The 21,818-nt window shown below is 40.1% G+C and overlaps 1 protein-coding gene across 2 annotated transcripts in view; it reads right to left on the minus strand.

The window, feature by feature from the left end:
* Positions 1 to 21,818, minus strand: part of mTor (serine/threonine-protein kinase Tor) — a 415,570-nt gene that overhangs the window by 246,292 nt on the left and 147,460 nt on the right. For both annotated transcript variants that reach the window (XM_067136412.2, XM_067136411.2), the window contains exon 14: positions 8,495 to 8,640. In XM_067136412.2, the coding sequence (XP_066992513.2) occupies positions 8,495 to 8,640 (146 nt within the window). The remainder of the gene's footprint in view (positions 1 to 8,494; positions 8,641 to 21,818) is intronic.

Genomic DNA, 21,818 nt, shown 5'->3' on the forward strand with positions numbered 1-21,818 from the left:
ATAACAGCTGATTGCAAAGATTGTTATATGATGAATAATATCTATGAATCATGCGAAACCATTCAGTCAAAGATTACGTCACAGGTGGATCGCGTATGCACAAATACAGTATTTAAGGTTAAGCATCATAATTTTTGAAGAGAATTGATCAATGCAAAGGAGTATTTATGAACAGAACAATGTTATGTCCCAGTAGTTGAAAATAATATGAAGAAGGTTATGAGCGATGAGAATAGATATTGAGAAAGATGAAATGGAATTAACTGAAGGTTGTATAAGGTAGTAAGAAGTTATATGAGTTGATTTGAGTATAATAATGTGTGTCGTGGTGATTATGAGACATATATATGGATGATAGACGTTAAATACGAATGATATTGGATCAGTTAGACGATGTCCGACTCGTTGGCTGAACGGTCAGCGTACTGGCCTTCGGTTCAGAGGGTCCCGGGTTCGATTCCGGCCGGGTCGGGGATTTTAACCTTAATTGGTTAATTCCAATGGCACGGGGGCTGGGTGTTTGTGTTGTCTTCATCATCATTTCATCCTCATCACGACGCGCAGGTCACCTACGGGTGTCAAATAGAAAGACCTGCACCTGGCGAGCCGAACCCTTCCTGGGATAACCTGGCACTAAAAGCCATACGACATTTCATTTTTTTCAGTTAGACGATGCAAGTACTGGAAGAGAAATACACCGCGGGAGTGACTTGAAATAAGGTATGGATGGTGAATAAGCGTATATAGTTGAGATTTGAGAGGTGATGTAGTATCGAATACAGCTATTAATATATAGATATATGAACTTTGTGACGTATTCTCAAAATATGTGAAATGTGAGGTAGGCAAGACGATATATATTGTAGAGCCGACGTATAAACGTAGTACCGAGATATCATACTGCAGATACTTGTTGAATTACTTGCACACAAGACATATTTGAGATAAACTTAACGAATGAATGCATATCGATCCGAATTGCAATAAATTAAGAATTATGTAGATAGAATAGTAAGATAGATTATTTTATATTTTGATTGTTGTTTTATAATTCATGCTAAAATTTTAAATGAGAGGATAGTGGATTAGGAGCCATGATTTAAGAGGCAGTAGGGATGGAAACCTTAGTATGTCAGTCGTCATAATATAGTTCTTCAAAATGATATTCTACATTAACGAATTCAGATTTCATGACTTAGAAGTGTATAAATTATAAGGAGGAATTCCAAATTATCCTAATTCTAATGTAATTGTGTTACATTGATGCATGTGAATGACTAATTTAATTTTTCAAGGATGATTATAGGTAATTTGATTTCATTTCAGAAATATTGAATTCATAATATCATGTTATTTTATTAGTAAGCCAGCGCCGACTTAAATATTAAATTTGATGAATTATTATTTATTTTAAACAACGATTGTGTGTCATAATGAAACGAGTTCTCAGTTCCTTTGAGTTTTTCCTAGTTTAATAAATGTGTTTCCTCATCATTTTATAATTCAGTGAGTGATAATTTATAGTAGCTGTAAGTAGATTGATTTAGTTTGTAAGATGTTTTTCATGTGATTTGCATTAGCGCATTGCGGTCACTGATGGATTTACATTTTATGCAATAGGATGGAGACGTTCATCGGTGATTATCGCGTACGGTCCATATGTTTTTCTCGGAATTCACGCAAAGCCTAACCTACAAGAAAAATTAAATATTTTTCTTATTTGATGAGATACCCTGAGATTACATCTGACTGTTGGGAATTGATGGCCGTGTCGTACCTGAACGCGGGAAGGGCTCAACGCAGTCCAGGCTGAGTGGCTTTTTTTAATCGTATGGTGATCTTATACAATATATATATACAAGACAAAATGAAACTTTGAAGTCCATCCTTCTCAGCCATTCAGTTAAACCAGGTGTGAGAGCGATCAAATCGTCAGGAGTGCCAGGTACGAATGAAGAGGACAGCGTTGGACCAAGTGCTCAATCGTCTGTTCTTCCAGGTTACAATCACACATTGGTGAACTGATCCAACCCCACTTGTACCTGAAATAATTATAACAACCATGTCCAGTCCTTAACCTGATGATACAGCACCAGAGGTTCCTCGGTAGGTCAAAACCGTTTGGCTTCTTTGTGGGATCAAGATGGTGGACATTTGTTCCCAATGTTTTTGTTAACCACTCATGCTTCCAGCTTTCATTTAGGTCAAATCCATCTGCAATGAGTTGCCCTGCAGCGACACTTGCTGGTTTTCTTGATTGCAGTCGCTGCAGTGACGGATGACAGAATTCTTGGTGCAGTGGCAAAGAGAGTGATGCAAAGATTTATTTAGCTTCCCTTAGTAGAGCTTGCTTCCGCCTTAAGTGAGGTAGAGGGATGTGAATCAGCACAGGTAACCAGTGACATGGAGTTGATTTGATGGTACCAGTAATGCAACGCATTGTATCATTCAATTTTGTGTCTACCTTCTTCACATGTACACTTTCCAACCAACCAGGAGCACAGTACTCAGCAGCCGAGCAGACAAGGCTGATGCCAGTTAAACGTAGACAATCAGCAGAGGCTCCCCAGGAGGTACCACAGAACTTATGCAGTATGTTGTTTCTTGCGGCGACTTGATGAGAAAGCTTAGTGATGTGCTCTTTGAAGTTAAGGGTTTTATCTAAAGTGACTCCAAGATATTTTGGGAAAGGATTGTACTTCAGCTTTTGTCCATTGAGCAGAACTCTTGGTTTATAGTTTGCAGCATGATTCGCTAGATGGAAACAAGAGACTTCAGTTTTTGTTGGGATCAATCTCCAGGTCTAGAAAGTTGACATCTTCTTGAGGTCCTCCGTAAGAATTTATTCAGTCTTCAAAGTTATTGCCCTGTGCTACTAGTATGATGTCAGTGGCTGAGACGGTTAGATGCTGGCCTTCTGACCCCAACTTGGCAGGTCTGATCCTGGCTCAGTCCGGTGGTATCTGAAGGTGCTCAAATACACCAGCCTCATGTCGGGAGATTTACTGGCATGTAAAAGAACTCCAATGGGACAAAATTTTGGCATCTAGGCATCTCCAAAAACTGCCAAAAGTAGTTAGTGGGACGTAAAAAACAATAACATTATTAATAATTAAATACTCCTTAAAAAACACACACACACTCTCTCTCTCTCTCTCTCTCTCTCTCTCTCCCCCCCCTCCCTTTTTCTGATAATTAATTTTCCAAACACATTTTATGCCATACAGCACTAATATAACATTGACAATTATTATTTAATATAAAGTATTACCGAATTCCAGAATATTTTCTTTACAGTTTGGGACATGGGATGTGAAGCTCCATTCCAGGATTATCCCGGCCTCTGCTGAAGACACTAGTTCATTCACTAACAGCAAAAATTGTGACCCCTCACTAGGTGTTACAACAAATCATCTAATATGTCAGTGCATCAACTGTCTATTTCAAACTCACCACTGACAGTACTGGTAGTAACCCAAGCTAGCCACCAATACCACTCTTCTAGATGCTCCACATATTTATCAGTAATAATTCTTGTGAGTTTCCACACTTGTAAATACATTTACCAATCTAAACAAGTTAACAGGTAGCAGGTAGAGACCCTCTTAGGAGGCAGCCCTGCCCAGAGGGTGGCACCCCTGCCGTGTGTGAGTTCCAGAGGGTCCCAGCTCAGGGTTACAAGTGAAGACTTTAACAGTACCTACAGCGGAGAAGACAGGCTTTGGTACGGTTGAGATGGTAGAAGAGGCAGCCCTGTGCTAAGGGTTGGTAGTAGAAGCAGCGCTATCAGTATCAGCACAGTGCAGGACGAGGTTGTCAACTGGACTATGAATGAGCATTTATTGGCATGGTCAGGACAGCCTGAATGGCAGTAAAACTGTGATGCAGAAGACAACAGGAAACTACCACATTGCCTCCCTAGAATAGCAACCATGGAGAGTGCAAACTGTAACCTGGATAATACCGATCATGGTACTCAGTCACCAAGATCCGGCAGGGGAGTAAATCAGGTTTCCCAGGTCGTAAGCAAGCGAAAGAAAGCGTCTGAAGTATGAAGAAAGTTTCAAGATAGGGACATGGAATACAAGAACAATGTTGAAAACAGGAAGACTGGAGAAACTAAAATTTGTTATGGATGAAAACAATACAGACATCCCAGACATACGAGATACTAGGTGGCCTGGAAAAGGAGATTTTAACAGTGGATAGTTCAGAATTATCTATAGAGGAGTAGAGAATGGTGGGCAGTGTGGAGTGGCTGTACTGCTAAACCAGCAGTTATACTAATAATACAGGCATACTTGCCAACAACTGGACATGGAGATGAAGAAGTTGCAATAATATATAATAAAATTGAAGACATAATTCAAATAATTAATGGCAAAGAAAATTTAATCATAATAGGAGACTTCAATGCTGTTGTGGGCAACAATATTTCTACAAAAGTTGCTGGTAGATTTGGTCTAAGGAACACATAGGTCAGAGGAATATATTTGATGGACTTTAGTGAAGAACAGGATTTGGTAATAGTGAACACCATATTTGAGATGACTAATAGAAGACATTACACATGGAAGTGTAGCTCCAACTCAATGGCAGACGTTCAACTTTAGAATCTTTCAGCTGTCTTTGGCTTGCCCTGCAAGACATAGGTAACCCTCAACGGAGTCATACTAACCATGGAAGATGCGGATCAATGATGTTTAAGTGGGGCATAAGGTCTTCCTCAGCCTGTGATTGTGGTGCAGTTAAGCAGACTATCAAGCATATTGTCACCGAATGTGTTGGCAGGGCGTTCGTCGGATCAACACAGGACTTTGTGATGGTTTGTACTGTGGCAATACGATGACTAGAAAATTTAGATCTGAATCTTTGAACACCTTTTTGCTTGCATGATTGTTTCAGATGTTATAATATATATGTAAATTAGTGCTTACTGTTTATGTATGTTGTTTTGTGTACAATGACTTAGCAAATGTCATCGGATAGTCACCTAATAGCGTGTGAGGCCTCCTCTCGCCCTGCGAACTGCAGTGAGACGCCGTGGAAGTGAGTCGACAAGTCCCTGGTAGTTTTCTCGATGCAGCTGACACCAAATCGTTTGCAGAGAGGCCGCCAATGCTGGTCTGTTCGTGGGTGCAGGATCCATGGCACGGAGCCTGCGTTCCAGGACATCCCAGATATGCTCAGTAGGGTTCATATCGGGGCTCCTGGGTGGCCATGGCAGTCGTTGGACCTCTGCTGCATGTTCCTGGAACCATTCCCGGGCGACGTGGGAGCGATGTGGCGGTGCGTCATCATCTTGAAACATCGCAGAACCGTCTGGGCACTGGAAGGCCAAAAATGGGCAGAGATGGTCTCCGAGCAGCTCAACATACAGCATACCATTCAAAGTCTCTTTCAGAACAACTAGGGAGCCCATTCCATACCAGGAAAATGCACCCCAGACTATAACAGAGACACCAGCGCCCTGGACCACACCTTCGAGGCAGGCGGGATCCTTCGCTTCATGTGGTCTGCGCCATACACGGTGCCTCCCATCGGCATGGTGCAGTTAAAATCGTGATTCGTCTGACCATATCTCGTTATGCCATTGTTCCAGTGTCCATCCCTGGTGACTGGCGACAAATGTGCGTCGTTGTGCCGATGACATTTGGGTTAACAGTGGCACCCGTGTGCGGAGCCGGCTCCCATACCTCATAGAACCCATGTCCCTACAGATTGTAAACTGGGAGACGTGTTTAGCACGGCCTGTGTTGAACTGAGCTGTGATTTGTTGCACGGTTGCCCGTCTGTCACTATTGACAATCCGTCTCAGATGTCGCCGGTCACGGTCATCGAGAGTGGCTGGATGGCCAGTTGTTCGTCTCTTGTGGACGGTGACACCCGCATTCAACCATTCACGATACACCCTGGACATGGTTGATTGTGTGAAGCCAAATTCCCGCACCACTTCCGAAATTGCACTTCCCATCCGTCGGGCACCGACCACCACACCCTGTTCAAACGGTGTCAGCTCACGACGACGTTCCACGTTACACCTGTCGCATACACAGCCACTGCTCACAAGGTCTCCTATACAACTGCCGCTGGCACAGGGGGCATGTGGTGCGCAGACAACACACCTGCGCATCAGTGCTCCGCTATCCCATGACATTTGCTCAGTCAGTGTACTGTATAATAATAATAATAATAATAATAATAATAATAATAATAATAATAATAATAATAATGATGATGATGGAAGAATTCACTTCGATGATAGTTTCAGATACCAAATAGATTATATTCTTGTAAGGAGAAGGTACTAGAACCAGCCCTGGTATGGACATTGATAGTGATCACATCCAGTTTTAGCAAATGTCAAATCAGGCTGAAGAGATTGAGGAAGTGAAGAGGAAATAAGTGGAATTTAGGAAAGTTAAACAATCCAACAACATCACAAATATTTGAAGAAGAGTCAGATGAAATTTTCCACAATGATAACAAATTAGACCGGGACACCATTAGATCTTCTGCTACAGTAGCAGCAGATGAAGCACTCTGGGTAAAACAAAAAACAAAACAAGACTCTACAGCCCCGAAAGTAGTGGATGACAGAAGATACATTAAAACTCATTCAGAAAAGAAATAAACAGCACAGTACAAATACTCCATAAGGACAGACAAAATACAAGAAACTAAAGAATCTAGTCACACAGAAATGTAGAGAGGCAGTAGAAAAACATAGAAAAACAGTCAAGTCAAAAAGACGACAATTCAAGGCTAGAATGAAATCCAGTCTCACAAAAAATGAAGGAAATGTGTTAATGAAAGGAGGTAATAAAGAGATGGAAAGAATACTTCAAGGAACTGTATAAAGGTGCAGGTATTACTAACGTGGATGAGTACATAGTAAAATGTGAACTAGTCCCAGGAGATGAACTAGGTCCTATCATGAAATGTGAATTTGAAGGAGCTGTGAAACAGCTGAGTAGAAAAAAAAGCACCAGGACCTGACAAAATACCCGCTGAAATATGAAAAAAACTTGGGAACAGAACTCAAGGATGAACTGTACAAGATCATAGAGCAATGTTATGAAACTGGAAACTTGACAGCTGATTTTGTAGAAAGCAAAGCAGTGCTGTTACACAAACAAACAAAAAATGCAACATAATCCTCAAATTATAGAATATTAAGTCTTATTTCACATGCTGCAAAATTGACATGCATAATAAAAAACAGAATCAAGAGGAAAATTGAGCAAAACGTGGAGGCTGACCAATTTGGATTCAGGACAGGTGTAGGAACCAGAGAAGCCATCACTGCACTGAAAACCATCTTGGAGCTGGAGCTGAACAGAAATACTGACATAGCATTCCTTGACTTGGAAAAAGCTTTTGACAATGCTCAATGGAAAAAACTGTTCAGAATTATGAAACATGTCAATTTGGACTGGAAAGTCGGAAGAGCAATACTAAACCTCTACATTAACCAGAGGATAAATACTGAGAATACTGAAACAATTTGCAAGGTCAAAATCAGGAAAGGATTGCAGCAGGGCTGTTACTTATCACCATTTCTGTTTAATTTATACATTGAATCTGCCACTAAAATCTTGTAAGTCACAAACACTTGGAATAAAAATAAATGAATTACCAAACATTGTATTAGATTTTCTGATGATATTCCACAAAAGAATATGCAGATGATACTGAATAAATTAACAACCACCTTACATAATTTTAAAATGAATATTAATGCCGAGAAAACTACTCTTATGGTTGTAGGCAAATCAAAAGAAAAGACAATAAAGCATCTCAAAATTGGAAAAAAGCACAATACAGCAAGGGTGTAAGTTCTGCTACCTAGGGTCAGTTATAACAGATAAAAACAGATGTACTGCAGAATAAAGAGAAAAAACAGCATTATATAAAATGGCCTTTTAAGACATGAAACAGCTCTTACTGAATAAATCACTGAGCACTGAACAAAAGAAAAGGTTCGTTAAGGAAATCATTTGGAGCATGCTAGTCTATGGCTGTGAAAGCTAGACTCTCTTGAAGGAGGATGAGAAAAGGCTACAGGCAGAGGAAATGTGGCTATGGAGAAGGATGACGAGAACCAGCTGGAACAACAGGAAAACCAATGATGAAGTGCTTCCAGAAATAAACACTCCGAGGCTTCTTCTGGCAACAGTAAATAAAAGTAAATCACTGGTATTTGGTCATCTTATCTGGCACAACAATTTCCTGCAGAATATATTTGAAGGCAAAGTACTGGGTAAGAAGGGCAGAGGAAAACCACATAAGAACATCCTAGAAGAGGTAGTGGAGATCACGGGGTGGCAAGGTTTACGCACATACGAAACGAATTGGAGAGAGAAGATATCAACTGTAGCAGCAATAAGGCGTTGCCATTAGGAAATAATGATGAACAAGTTAGTACATGCAAAGGTTCCTAGATATTTTATGCCTAAATACCCCATGCATTGCAGTATCATGACGTACTTACCATGACTAGCTTCAGACTCGCTCTTATGGTCCGTCATGGAAAGTAAGGCAGTGGAATCAACTTGGGAGTCAATCTGGCCAAGATTCATCTTGTGTTTGTATGGATCCAAGGCTCCCAGAAGTCCCAGTACTCGGATCGTCTCACGCCTGAGAAGAAAGGAACAGCCATCACAGGAAAATAATCTGTAATAACTGTAAGTCCAGATAATTCAACAAAGAAGGAATCAAATCACAATATCCTGAATGGTGAAAGTGATGAGTGATTTAAATATCCAAACTGCATCTTTGGCTCATGGTATAAAGCAGTGATAGCTGTAAACAAAATTTATTTCCAAAGTATGGTGACCTCATGACATGTAATATAAAGCAGGATTTCAATATGGCAGAGAAGACAGTCCCTCCCAAATTGATAAGAAAAAGAGAAAACTGCAACCAGTTCAACAACACCATAAGACCTGTCTGTGTCGATATGATGTAAACGAAAAGAAAATTGTATAAGGAAGGAGTGAGAAACAAAATTATAGTATGATAACATAACTGATGATATTGAAGATGGGTGGCATTGGTGTCTACATTATCACAGACATCTGCAATAAAATTTGGTGCAGTGGTAAATGGCTACCTTCACATCTACCTTCATCCTTTTGCACAATAAAGTTCTACAACTGTGACACCTATAGCACTCTAGCCTGTATCTTGCATGCTAGTAGTATCATGCTGCATATTTTGAAAGAAAGGCTTCACAACTTCCTTGCTACACAAATTTCCACAGAGCAAGCTGGATTTTTCAATGGAAAGGACTCTAGGGAACAACTATTGAACATTTGACAACATTGAGAAAGCAGGGAGTTTCAGCTTCCTTTTTCGATTACTGCAAGAGTTTTGATTGTGTTCCGTGGGCTAAGATGTGGGAAGTTCCGCTAGAAATGGGAGAACCTACCCATCTCATTTGGATGATAAAAAAACTTTTATGATGAAAATTGTCAGAATTAAAGGTAGAAATGCCTTAGTAACTTTAAGACACAGGAAGATGTCTGCCATGGATGCATAATGTTTCCAATGCTTTTCAATATCTATAGTGAACACATAATGACAGCTGCTCTTCATGAATGGAATGGTGGATTTCCTATTGGTGCTAGAAAGATCTTGAATCTTCGGTATGGAGACGACACTACATTCATTGCTGAAGACGAATAGGAGATTGAAGAGTTCCTCAGCCAAGTTAAAAATGTGAGTACCAAGATGGGACAGCAAATTACAGTAGAAGTCCGCTATAACGAGTATGGCATATAACGAGAACCCTGTTATAACGGCAGTTTTTGTCTGTCCCTTCAAAATTCCTATATTAAACTGTTCATTACCCTTCGGTTACAGCAAGAGCCCTATCACTGATAAATCTGTTATTACGAGCGATTAAGCGTGCACAATTTTTTTCTGTTACCGACATTTATGCACCCAGTGATTATATTGCATGCAATTGATCATCTTCAGTATCGTTTCCTTGCTACATCCACTAGCAAGCTCCCTCATAGAAATTCGAAGGCAATGTCGGAATCGGTTAGTAATACCCGTCAACGTCGACTGCTGATCCGTAAAGAAAAATGGAAATGAAACAGGAGAACATGTTTTCATAATACATATGTAAATAACATATCTGATAGAAGTTGTTAACTATTAAAAAGAAAATCTGAAGTAAACGATCGCTGAACTTTAATGCTAAATACTGCAATTAAGTAGGAATGGGATACAGCTCAAGTAATGGCAGAGTGCATAATTGATTTCAGAGGTTTAGTTTTATATTTTCTCTTATCTGGTTAAATTCCGGAATGGCTATTATCACGCAAATTTATAGCGAGGACATTATCATTTTACTGGCGCTTGAAATATGTTTTCATGATATATATAGTACAGTTAATTTAGGTTAGGTGACGCTGTTTGAATAGGAAAATTGAAATGTTTGCCACAAAATTTGATTGATCATCTTCGCTACAGTTTTCTTGCTATGCACTTGCGAGCCCTCACGTCGACATTCGAAGGTGATATCGGAGTCTATTATTACGAATATTATTGTTACCTGTCAACTGCTGTTCCATAAAGAAAATCAGAAATGAAAGAGGAGAATATGTCTTTGTAATAAATACGTAAATAACGTGGTTGATAGCAGTTTACACGTTAGAAACAAAGGCTAAGTAAACGATTGCTTAATTTTAATACTGTACACTGAAATTAAGAATGCGATACACTTCAAGATATGGCAGAGCGCATCACTGATTTTTGAGGTTAGACGATATTTTCTCGCGTCTGGTTAAATTTCGGTAAGGCTATTCCCATCTAAATTTATAGCAAGAAAGTTATCACTTTTCTACTGGCGCTTGATATATGTTTTCATGGTACATATGGAGTTAGGTTAGGTGACGCTATTTGAATAAGAAAATTGAAGCATTTGCCACAAAACGCGACCTTTGGTATCGTTATCTCGCTATGTGCACTTGCGAACTCTCTTGTTGACATGCGAAGGCGATCTCGAAGTCTATTAGTAATACCCGTCAACTTCTGTTTCGTAAAGAAAATTAGAAATGAAAGAAGAGAACATGTTTTCGTAACAAATACATAAATAACGTGATCAATAGCAGCTGTTAACTCGTTAGAAATAAAGGCTAAGTACACGATCCAAACCCCAAACCTGATGGCACAACAGCCCCGAAGGACCATGGCCTACCAAGTGACCGCTGTTCAGCCCGAATGCCTGCAGATTATGAGGTGTCATGTGGTCAGCACGACGAATCCTCTCAGCTGTTATTCTTTGCTTCCTAGACCAGGGTCACCATCTCACCGTCAGATAGCTCCTAAATTGTAATCACGTAGGCTAAGTGGACCTCGAACCAGCCTTCAGATCCAAGTAAAAATCACTGACCTGGCCGGGAATCGAACCCGGGGCCTCCGGGTAAGAGGCAAGTACACTACCCCTACACCGCGGGGCCGGACTAAGTAAACGATCAGTTAATTTTAATACTAGGCAATGAAATTAAGTAAGAATTGATACACCTCAAGATATGGCAGAGTGTATGACTGATTTTAGAGGTTGGTTTATATTTTCTTGCGTCTAGTTAAACTTATAGGCAACAATGTTATCATTTCTCTACTGGTGCTTGGAATATGTTTTCGTGAAATATATAGCATGGTTAAGTTTGGTTAGGTGATGCTGTTTGAATAAGCAAACGGAAACATTTGCTACAAAATGCAATCTGTCATCTTCTGTACCATATAGTTTTCTTGGTAAGTACACTTGCAAACTCTCTCTTCGACATTTGAAGGTGATTTCGGAGTCGATTAATAACGCTCTTCGACTGCAGTTTTCTAAAAGAAAATTCAAAATTAAAGAGGATAACACGTTTTTGTAATAAATGCGTAAATAATGTGGCCGATAACAGTTGCTAACTCGCTAGAAATAAAGGCTGAAGTAAACGATCGCTTAATTTTTAATGTTATATACTGAAATTAAAAAAAGAATGTGATACACCTCAAGATATGGCAGAGTATATCTCTGATTCAGAGGATAGTTTATACAGAAGTCGAATCATAAGTCATGGCAACTATTTTTTTTTCTCGCGAACAGGAGACAACACATAAAATCTAAGATATGCATTTGAAAATATAGGGCGTGTTTTTATGCATAGCGCTTGAAGACAAATTCTGACTTCAGGAGATTCCCGTAGGAAAGTGACAGAACACAGGCCATTGGTAAACATTGTTTTATTATGGTATAGACAGCAAATACACAAGACTACGTACAAAGGACAGGTCTCCTCTGGTTACAGACCTTTGAAATAATCACCCAGGCGCTGAATACCATTCACTGCATGTATATCGCTAACGTTTGACACCTCTCTCTGAACTGCTGTCACGTTGTCCTCTTTGTTAGCAAACTGTTGTCCACGTAATGGTTTCTTGACTTTGGGGATTAGATCATAGTCACACACCTAATGCTTCCCGCAGCTCTGCATGGCACTGGCGTGTATTTCAGCTGCAGAGAACTGCTATTTTAATATACGATCGTTGCTCCTGTATATTGACTTCCATTTTGTGATGCTCTCACTGAACGTGGGGGCATGCTTAGACCCACACTGTTGTTTACATACACCATCTAGTGGCATCATATGCAAGTACATACCATACGTTTCCAAATGCATATCCTAGATTTTCTGTGTTGTCTCCAGTTCGCGAGGAAAAAAAAACAAAACCAGTTGCCATGACTTATGACTCGACCTACATATTTTCTCATGTCTAGTTAAATTTCAGAAAGGCTGTTCCCATATAATTTTGTAGCGAGGGGGTCATCATTTCTCTATGTGCGCCTGAAATAAGTTTTCATGATACATATACGGTTAGGTTAGGTGACTCTGTTTGAAGAAGAAAAGTGATGATGATGATGATGATGATGATGATGCTTCTTGTTTTAAAGGGGCCTAACATCTAGGTCATCGGCCCAGAAGAAGAAAACTAGAACGCTTGCCACAGAGGCCTCTGGAGTGATACTATAATTTTTTCTGAATGAAATTAAAAATACACTTTTACGCAGTATCGGATTTCGAAAGATAACAAACGAGCAAGCCGTAGTGTGGATATCATCTGCAAAAATGCAAGTTTTGAACAAACTTATTGCCATTAATACTGATTCTAATATGCATGGGGTTTTCCATGACTTTTACAAAAAATCAGATTTAACAACACACTGTTATAGCAAGTAAATTTTTCACTGTTATCAATTCTTGCTACAATGGACTTCTATTGTAATATGCAAAAAATCAAGATGATGGTACCTGACAGGGCAAATCTGTTAACCAGAGAGCATCCATTTGAATGGGGTCGAATTGTAGGCCTGCAGGAAGCTGAATGGACGTATTGACGAATTGCTGCACATATTGGGCACAAAGTATTGGCAGTGTGTCGCTGCTTTCAGCAGTGGTCTGTGGAACATTATGCACACCCGTAGACCAGGCTCCGGACGTCCAGATAGTACAGACACATGTCAAGATCGACATATTGTGCGAGCAATGGTGGCCGACTGACCATCATCCAGGAACGAAATCCAGTCACATTTTGCACCTGCTCTGTCACCAAGGACCATTGGGAACCGCCTGCTTGCAGCAGGATTACGATCACATGTGTGGCACTGTATGTCTTGTGCGAATGCAGTCGATGTGATGCCTCTTCCCCTGTCTGCAGCAAATCAAAATGCGGCCATCATTTTCAAACAAACAGAACCTGGATTCGTCCGAAAACACTATCTACTGCCATTCCTGTCCCCAGTGACGTTGTTCCATATACCATTGCAGTCTAGCATACTTATGCACATTAGTCAAGGTAGGCAGAATACTATGATGTAATTATCCCATTTATGGAAGGACTGGTCCATTACTACAAAAAAAAAAAAAAAAAAAAAGCCATGCAACATCCCCAAGGACACGGTTATTTTATTCACAATTGATGTGACAGGTTCATCATTGCAGGATGAATAAATTCAGACCAAATGAAACACACGTGTCAGTAAAGCGTGCCCAAGCAGTCACATCAATACACAGTGGCGGCAATGCAGGCATGTATTCGCACATGCAAATGATCATAAATGTGCCAAATGGTATTCTGCGATAAGACTGTCCCAAGCACCTCTTGATGCAACTCGCCAATGGTTCTTGCAGGCTCTGGAGAACACGTGAGTTCCCACTTCATCATGTCCCATACGTGTTCAACTGGCGAGAGATCTTGTGATCCTGCTGGCCAGGACAGTTGTACACCACATAGAGCATGTTGCCTTGCAGCACTGTCCTGCTTTCTTCTTTATTCATGTCAGAAGTATCAACTTTACTTATAGATATTTAACAAAAAGCAACAAGATATCTACATTCCTACTATACAAATATACAAGTCTATTACACAATCTCAGATAGAGCAACAATATTCGAGAGCTAGATGATGCTTGCCCAGTATTGGGCGACGTCAATAGCGTTGGGGGAGGCTGCAATCAAGTCTTTCATAGTGCACATTGAAGGACATAAAACACACTGACATAGATGTTGGATCGTCTGCTGCTCTCCGCAATCACAAAGTGATGAATCACCTGAGAAGCCCCACTTCCGCAAGTTTACTTTGGTTCTGCCGACTTCTGTACGGAGTCTGTTAAGGGCTTTCCATACTGTCCACTTCTCCTGGTGTCCACATGGAAGACTTTCCTTTGGCTCTATCCAGTTGGAAAGGTGGTGGATTCTTTCTTTCCACATTGTGACTCTAGCATTCTCTGCTTTCCCCTCAAGGTTAACTGATGTGCGGAGAAAACTTTTCCTACATTTTAGCCTCTGTGTGGCTGGTTGGTATCCATAGAGAGGATGTGCTTCTGAAGTAGATGCCTGGAGCCTTTCTTTGTTAGCTGCTACCTCCCTACGAATCTCACCGGGAGCAATACCAGCTAAAAGTTGGACCTTCTCAATGGGTGTAGGTTTCAAACATCCAGTGATGATCCTGCAGCTTTCGTTTAAAGCGATGTCGACCTGCTTCGTATGAGCTGACCTGTACCAAACCGGGGAGGCATATTCTCCTGCAGAATAGCATAGAGCTAGAGCTGATGTTCTAATTGTTTGTGGTTGTGTTCCCCAACTTGTTCCTGATAACTTTCGTAGAATGTTGTTTCTGGCAGCTATCTGTGTTTCAGGTTTTGGCAATGTTTCTTATATGTTAATGTGCGATCCAGCATAACTCCCAGGTACTTTGGTGTAAAGCAGTGTTCCAGTAAGTTCCCCTTCCATAGTACTTTGAGTTTCTGAGAGGCCTGCGCATGCCGCAGATGGAACGCACAGATTTGAGTCTTAGCTGGATTTGGTTTGAGTTGGTTTTTCTCATAATACGTACCTAGCTCTTCTAATGCAACAGTTAAAGAGATCTCTGCTTCATCAAAGGTATCAGTTTGAGTAGTAAGTGCAAGGTCATCGGCATATATAAAGCTTTTAGTATTTTCCGGTAATGGCTGGTCATTAGTGTAGATGTTGAAAAGAATAGGAGCCAGTACACTGCCTTGAGGTAGTCCATTCCTTTGATTCCTCCATCTGCTTCGGCGTCCTTGGAATTCGACAAAAAAGCGACGATTTTCCAGGAGAGTAGCTATCATCTAGGTTACCTTGATGTCTGTAATCATTCTATAAAGTTTGTGTAATAATATCCTGTGATTTACTGTATCGTAGGCGGCTGAGAGGTCCACAAAAGCCACACCAGTAATCTTCTTCATTTCAAACCCGTCCTCGATATGCTGGGTTAGATGTAAAACCTGTGCTGTGCAACTCTTTCCTGGGCGGAAGCCACATTGCTGAGGGATTAGGACTTGGTCTACTACTCCCATTAAGCGATTGAGCAACATTCTTTCCATTATTTTGTATAGGTGGCAGAGTAAGGAGATTGGTCTGAAATTTTTAGGGTTCGAAGGTTCCTTTCCAGGTTTCAGAAATGCGATCACCTTGGATTTTCTCCATGACTGTCCTGCTAAAAAAGCACATCACCTTCCCGTCGAAGATATGGCAGTAGCACAGGGACAACAAGCTGTGCAATAACTGCCGGCACTGGTTACGTTACCCTACAGGAACACCAACTGTGACCATGAGTTGTAACTGATGGCACCCCCACACCATGAAGCCTGGGGTGGGACCTGAATATCGTGGACGAATGCACTCTGGAATAGGTTGCTCACAAGGTCTATGCCATACATCTGTACATCCATCACTTGCATACAGACAGAACGTACTCTCATCACTGACGACAACACAGCACCGTTCTCCTCTCCAGTCGACTATTTCACGACAACAGAGTAGCTGTGCTTGGCGGTGTTGTGGTGTCACTGGTAGCCTGGCCAGAGGCACACGTGATCGTAATCCTGCTGCAAGCAGATGGTTCCCAATGGTCCTAGGTGACAGAGCAGGTGCAACATGTGACCATATTTCGTTCCTGGATGATGGTCAGTCGGCCACCATTGCTTACACAATGTGTCGATCTTGACATGTGTCTGTACTATCTGGACGTCTGGAGCCTGGTCTACGGGTGTGGGTAATGTTTAATTTAATGTCAAAAATTTCATTTTTGGTCTGTATTGAAACAAAATTTTCAATCAAAGATAAAGGTAGGGTTTTCCACCTGTTCAATACTACATCATCATCATCATCATCATCATCATCATCATCATCATCATCATCCTAAACCATCTCCAGTTTCCCGGGTGTGGTATATGAGCCTCCTCCATTTCATCCTGTCCTTGTACCATTCTTCCTTCACCAACTTGTCCCAATCATGACCTCTCAACAGTACATCGCTGTTAACTAAACCTATCCATTTCCTTTGTGGCTTTCCCACGGGTCGTCTTCCTTCTACCTTTCTGTCAAATTCCTTCCTTGCAGTTCTGTTTACTGGCATCCTCTTCATGTGACCAAACCACTTCAGTCTTGATATCTGAATCTTATTGAGGAGAGAATCATCTATTCCTACTTCTTCTCTAATTTTCTCATTCCTAATCTTGTCTTTCCTGGTTTTTTGGATCATAGTGAGTAGGAATTTCATTTCAGCTGCCTGAAGTTTGGAATTATCTCTATTGGTCAGTGTTGTGGTTTCGAGACTGTGTGTAAGAATTGGTGTATAAGAGGACTTGTACAATGTCATTTTTTTTTCATGGGTATTTGCTCATCCTACAGCAGGTGTCTTACCTGGTGGTAAAATTGTGTTGCCTTATTGATTCGATTGTTCACCTCATGTTTTGCTAGGTTGTCATTTGATATAACGGTACCCAAGTATTTGAAAACTGGAACGCTGTCCAGTTGAGCTTCATTTAACATGACTATTGGTTCTGCTCCTTCCCCATACACTTTCATCACCACCGTCTTGGTCTTGCTGATGTATAAACCATATTTCTTAAACTCCTCATTCCAGCTTTGTATTCTCTCTCCCAATTCCTCTTCTGAGTCTCCAGATCGCAACATCATCTGCAAATGTGAAGGCTTTGATATCTCCATGTTCTTTCCTTTTAATAGATTTCATTACTACATCCATTACAATAATAAATAGAAGTGGTGACAATGAGCTGCCCTGCTGCACTCCTCTCTTTGTTTCAAACCAGTCCGACAAACCACATCCTACTTGAATACAACTTCTATTCCCACTATACAACATTTTCACTTTGTCTATGAGGCTGTCTTGCACTTGAAGTTCTTTCATGCACTGCCAAATTCTTTCCCTTGGTACACAATCGTATGCTTTCTCAATGTACAAAAATATTAGAAATAAAGGCTTGTTCTTCTCCCAGTATTTTTCCATTAGCATCCTAATTGCAAATATAAGGTCTGTAGTTGACCTTCCTGGTCTGAAACCATACTGCTCTTCTTCCAAAATTGGTTCAACAATATCTCTGATTCTGGTCTCTATTATTTCTTCCAATATTTTCAGGACATGAGACAGTAGTGTGATACCACGGTAATTAGTACATTTTTGTCAGCTTCCTTTCTTGAACAGAGGTACAATGATGCCCATCTTCCAGTCCTCAGGAATAGTATTTTCCTCCCATATCTTGTTGAGCAGTCTGTAGAACCATTGGATTCCTGGAATTCCCGCTGCTTTCAGCATATCTACACTTAGTTCATCTATGCCCACTGCCTTTCCTTTCTTCATGTTCTTGAGCACATTTTCAACCTCAAGCCATGTAATTGGTGGTTCAGTTGTGGTTCCTCGACTTGGCTCTCCTCTATCCGTTGTTATGTTTTCTGTATCTCCATTCAACAGCTTTTCGAAATAGATCTTGAGTTCTTGTTTAATTTCTCTTTCTTCTTGTGCCAGAGTTCCATCATCACGTTCTATTGCTTTTATGGTCTCTTGATCCCTTTGCTTGTTTTTCACTATTCTGTATAGCAATTTCATATTTCCTCTACTGTCCTCTTCCAGTTTGTCTGCAAACTCATTCCATTTCTTCTCTTTTTCTTCCCTTACAATGTTCTTTACAGCGAGTTTCTTGTTCCTGTATACTCCTTGAAGTCTTTGTATTTCTTGTTCATTTCGTTCTTGTCCCTGTTTTTGTTTTTCCTTGTCCAGTGCCTTCTTTATTTGGTTTCTTTCTTTCACCGCTGTTTTCACTCTATCATTCCACCATGGTGTCTCCTTTTTTCTTTTGATAGAACTTGTAACTCCACATAGGTTTTTGGCTTTTCCCACAAAGGTGTCTTTGAAGGCCTTCCATTGTTCATTAACGCTGGTTACTTCACCCTTCGGCAAACTCTGTTGAATCCTTAGTTTGTATTCTTCCTTTATTTGGACTTCTTGCAACTTCCAAGTTTTAACCCTTGGTTTTTTCGTAATACATTTCTGCGTTTCATTTGTCTTATGTTTGAAGTCTACTACCAGCAATCTGTGGTCACTGTCCATGCTTTCACTTGGGATGACCTTTACATCTGTGATGTACCTGCCATCATCTTTATTTGTGATTACGTAGTCAATCGATGTTCTATACTGGCCATCCCAACTGTATCTTGTTATTCTGTGACTGTCTCTTTTTTTGAAGAATGTATTTTTGATTATAAGATTATTTCTTCTGCACAGATCTAATAGTTGTTCTCCTTCTGGGTTCCTTTGTCCAAATCCATGTGGACCAATGATGTTCTCGTACCCAAGTCTGTCTACCCCAACTTGCGCATTTAGATCTCCAATAATAATAACATTTTCCTCATTAACTGTATCTTCCAGGTCTTGCCGAAATTTCTCTTTGTCTTCCTCACTGCAGCCTGTCTGTGGGGCATACACTTGTATGATGGTGTACTTAGTGTTCTCCAGTTTCATGAACATTTTAATGATTCTATCACTTTTGCAGATAACTTCAGCTGTAGCAGAAGTTTGTTCAATACTACAAAATAGTGAAATTATTAAAACATCACATTTTTGTTGTCATTTTTGGTACCGGTTTCGGCAACTTTATTTGCCATCATCAGCCTAGGAGATTGTTGCAGGACATTTTGATAACTACATTAAAATATTTATAACATATGTATGTAGATAAACAGAACCTTCTAAAATAAGTTTAGTTATTTACAATTGCATATATCCCATAAAACTTATGTAGTTGAAAAACAGAGACAAATCACCCCTTATGAGGTTCTAGAATGGTCGTAAAAAAATTCTGTATACAATCTTCCAAACATAAATCTCCTTGCATTGTCTACTGTTTGTAACTATACATAAAATTAATTATAACACAAAGTTTCAGATAAAATTTCCTTCTTAAGTGTATCTTATTCAGCTGTTAAAGACTTACAACTAGCCATGAAGAGGTATAAAATCATTTTAGGACATTTTGTCATGAGCGATCTTTACAATAATACACTAACAGAAGGTTTCATTCTAGAGTATTGTTGTAAAATATAAGTAGGTACAAGACCATTTTCAATGACCAATTTTTATAGAAAACAGTTCCTCATAGAATGTAATCAATGAACCATCTATATTGCTCAGATTTTCTGGTTGTTAGATTAAAAGATTTAATGACATATGTCTTGTATGGATTCTCTGAATCAGCTTAACTTAATAGAGGGTCATTAGTTTTGGTCCTATATTTTAATATTATATCCAACACTATGTGGTAAACTTGAGTTCGTGAATTGATAGACGAGATATCAGGTGAACTTGGTGCTCGAGGTGAGTTTCCTTCTTCTCTATTCTTCTTGCCAAGCACTTTTCTTTGTCCCTGTTTTTGTCACAGTAACACGTAGTTCAAATTTTTCTTTTAGGTCGGTTTGATTCGAGCTCTTTCCAGATCCACGATAATTCACCTGAAAATAGCGCATTTTCAATGAAATCTCGTCTATCAATTCACGGCCACAAGTTTACCACACAGGGTGGCGTGCACCAACCAAGAGTAAGTTCTACTTCCGTAGTAAAGTACTCTTGAAGTCAGCATTCGGTGACTTCCATACGGGAGTAAGTTACTTCCGAAGTATTTTAGTCTTTTCAGATACTCCTGGACTAAATTACTACAAGAGTAAAATGTTGAGGAGCACCATCTTGTAGTATATTACTAAAGAAGTAAATAACGTACGAATATAGGTTAGAATTTACTCTCACATCGTGCATGGAGTAACCGAGGTTTAGACTAGATAATATCGTGCCGTATATGAGAGGAAAGACGTTTCAAACGTGTTTATGTATTACTTAGATTATATTGACGATCTCAACGCAGAAAACGATGGGAAATGTAATAGTGCGTAGGCCTACAGTGCGTGAAATGCGAGAGCCGTATAATGTGCACACGGAGAGTTTCAGGAACGTGTTTGGTCTTAGGAAGGAATCCTTTACTTTCCTTCTAAATCTACTTGGAGATCACTTACAGCTGAATTCTTGTCTTAATTTTGTTGTATATCTCAAATTACAGTTGCTGTGTGCCCTATGAGTGTTTCGTACCGAAGCATTTCAGTACAGCTGCCGGTGATCTAATTAACGTTTACCGTATCATTCATCGCGTGGTTAAAGCACTAGTTGAGGCTAAGAGGGAGGTAAGCCTGCAAATGATGATGATTGTTCGGAAAATAAAAGGATATTCTTCACGTCGGCAGGTTTCCACACATCGTGGGTGCAACTGACTGTGACTGCGCGCATATTCCCATTTTTTGCCCTCTTGGTGACAACGATGAACTTTTCAGAAATCGGAAGATGTATTTAACTTTTTTTCTTTTCAATTTGCTTTACATCGCACCGGCACAGATAGGTCTTATGGCAACGATAGGGCAGGAAAGGCCTAGGGAAAGGAAAGCGGCCGTGGCCTTAAGGTAGGTCGTACAGACCCAGCATTTGCCTGGTGTAAAAATGGGAAAATTTTGCTGTGGATGTAGGCGATCTGTATGAAGAAACCACCATCAGTTTTAATTTTTCCCGCGTGTCCATGACTTTCTGCTTTGCTTCCACCCTCGTTTTTAAGTCCTTCTACAGAATCTTAACTTATTCTTCACTGCGTTTTCCATCACTCGAAGCATTGAATTCTTCTGTCAAGACTTTCCATGAATTTCTTTTCTTATCCAGCATCTTTATGTTGTGTTTTTTACACCCTATATCCTTTGCATAGATCATCATTATCTCTATTAACAAGCATTTATCTTTTTTGCTTACGTTTCTTCCCCGTTTCCTTTCGCACATAACCTTATCCATTTAATTTCTTTAAAGAAGATACACGAACACAACACTACTTGGCGAGTAACGAACGCTACTTCTATAGTAGTAACTAAAAGAGTAAATTGTACTTCAACTCTCCGGCGTTACTTCCGGAG

The sequence above is a fragment of the Anabrus simplex genome, chromosome 1 (genome assembly GCF_040414725.1).
Source record: "Anabrus simplex isolate iqAnaSimp1 chromosome 1, ASM4041472v1, whole genome shotgun sequence".
Classification (NCBI taxonomy): domain Eukaryota; kingdom Metazoa; phylum Arthropoda; class Insecta; order Orthoptera; family Tettigoniidae; genus Anabrus; species Anabrus simplex.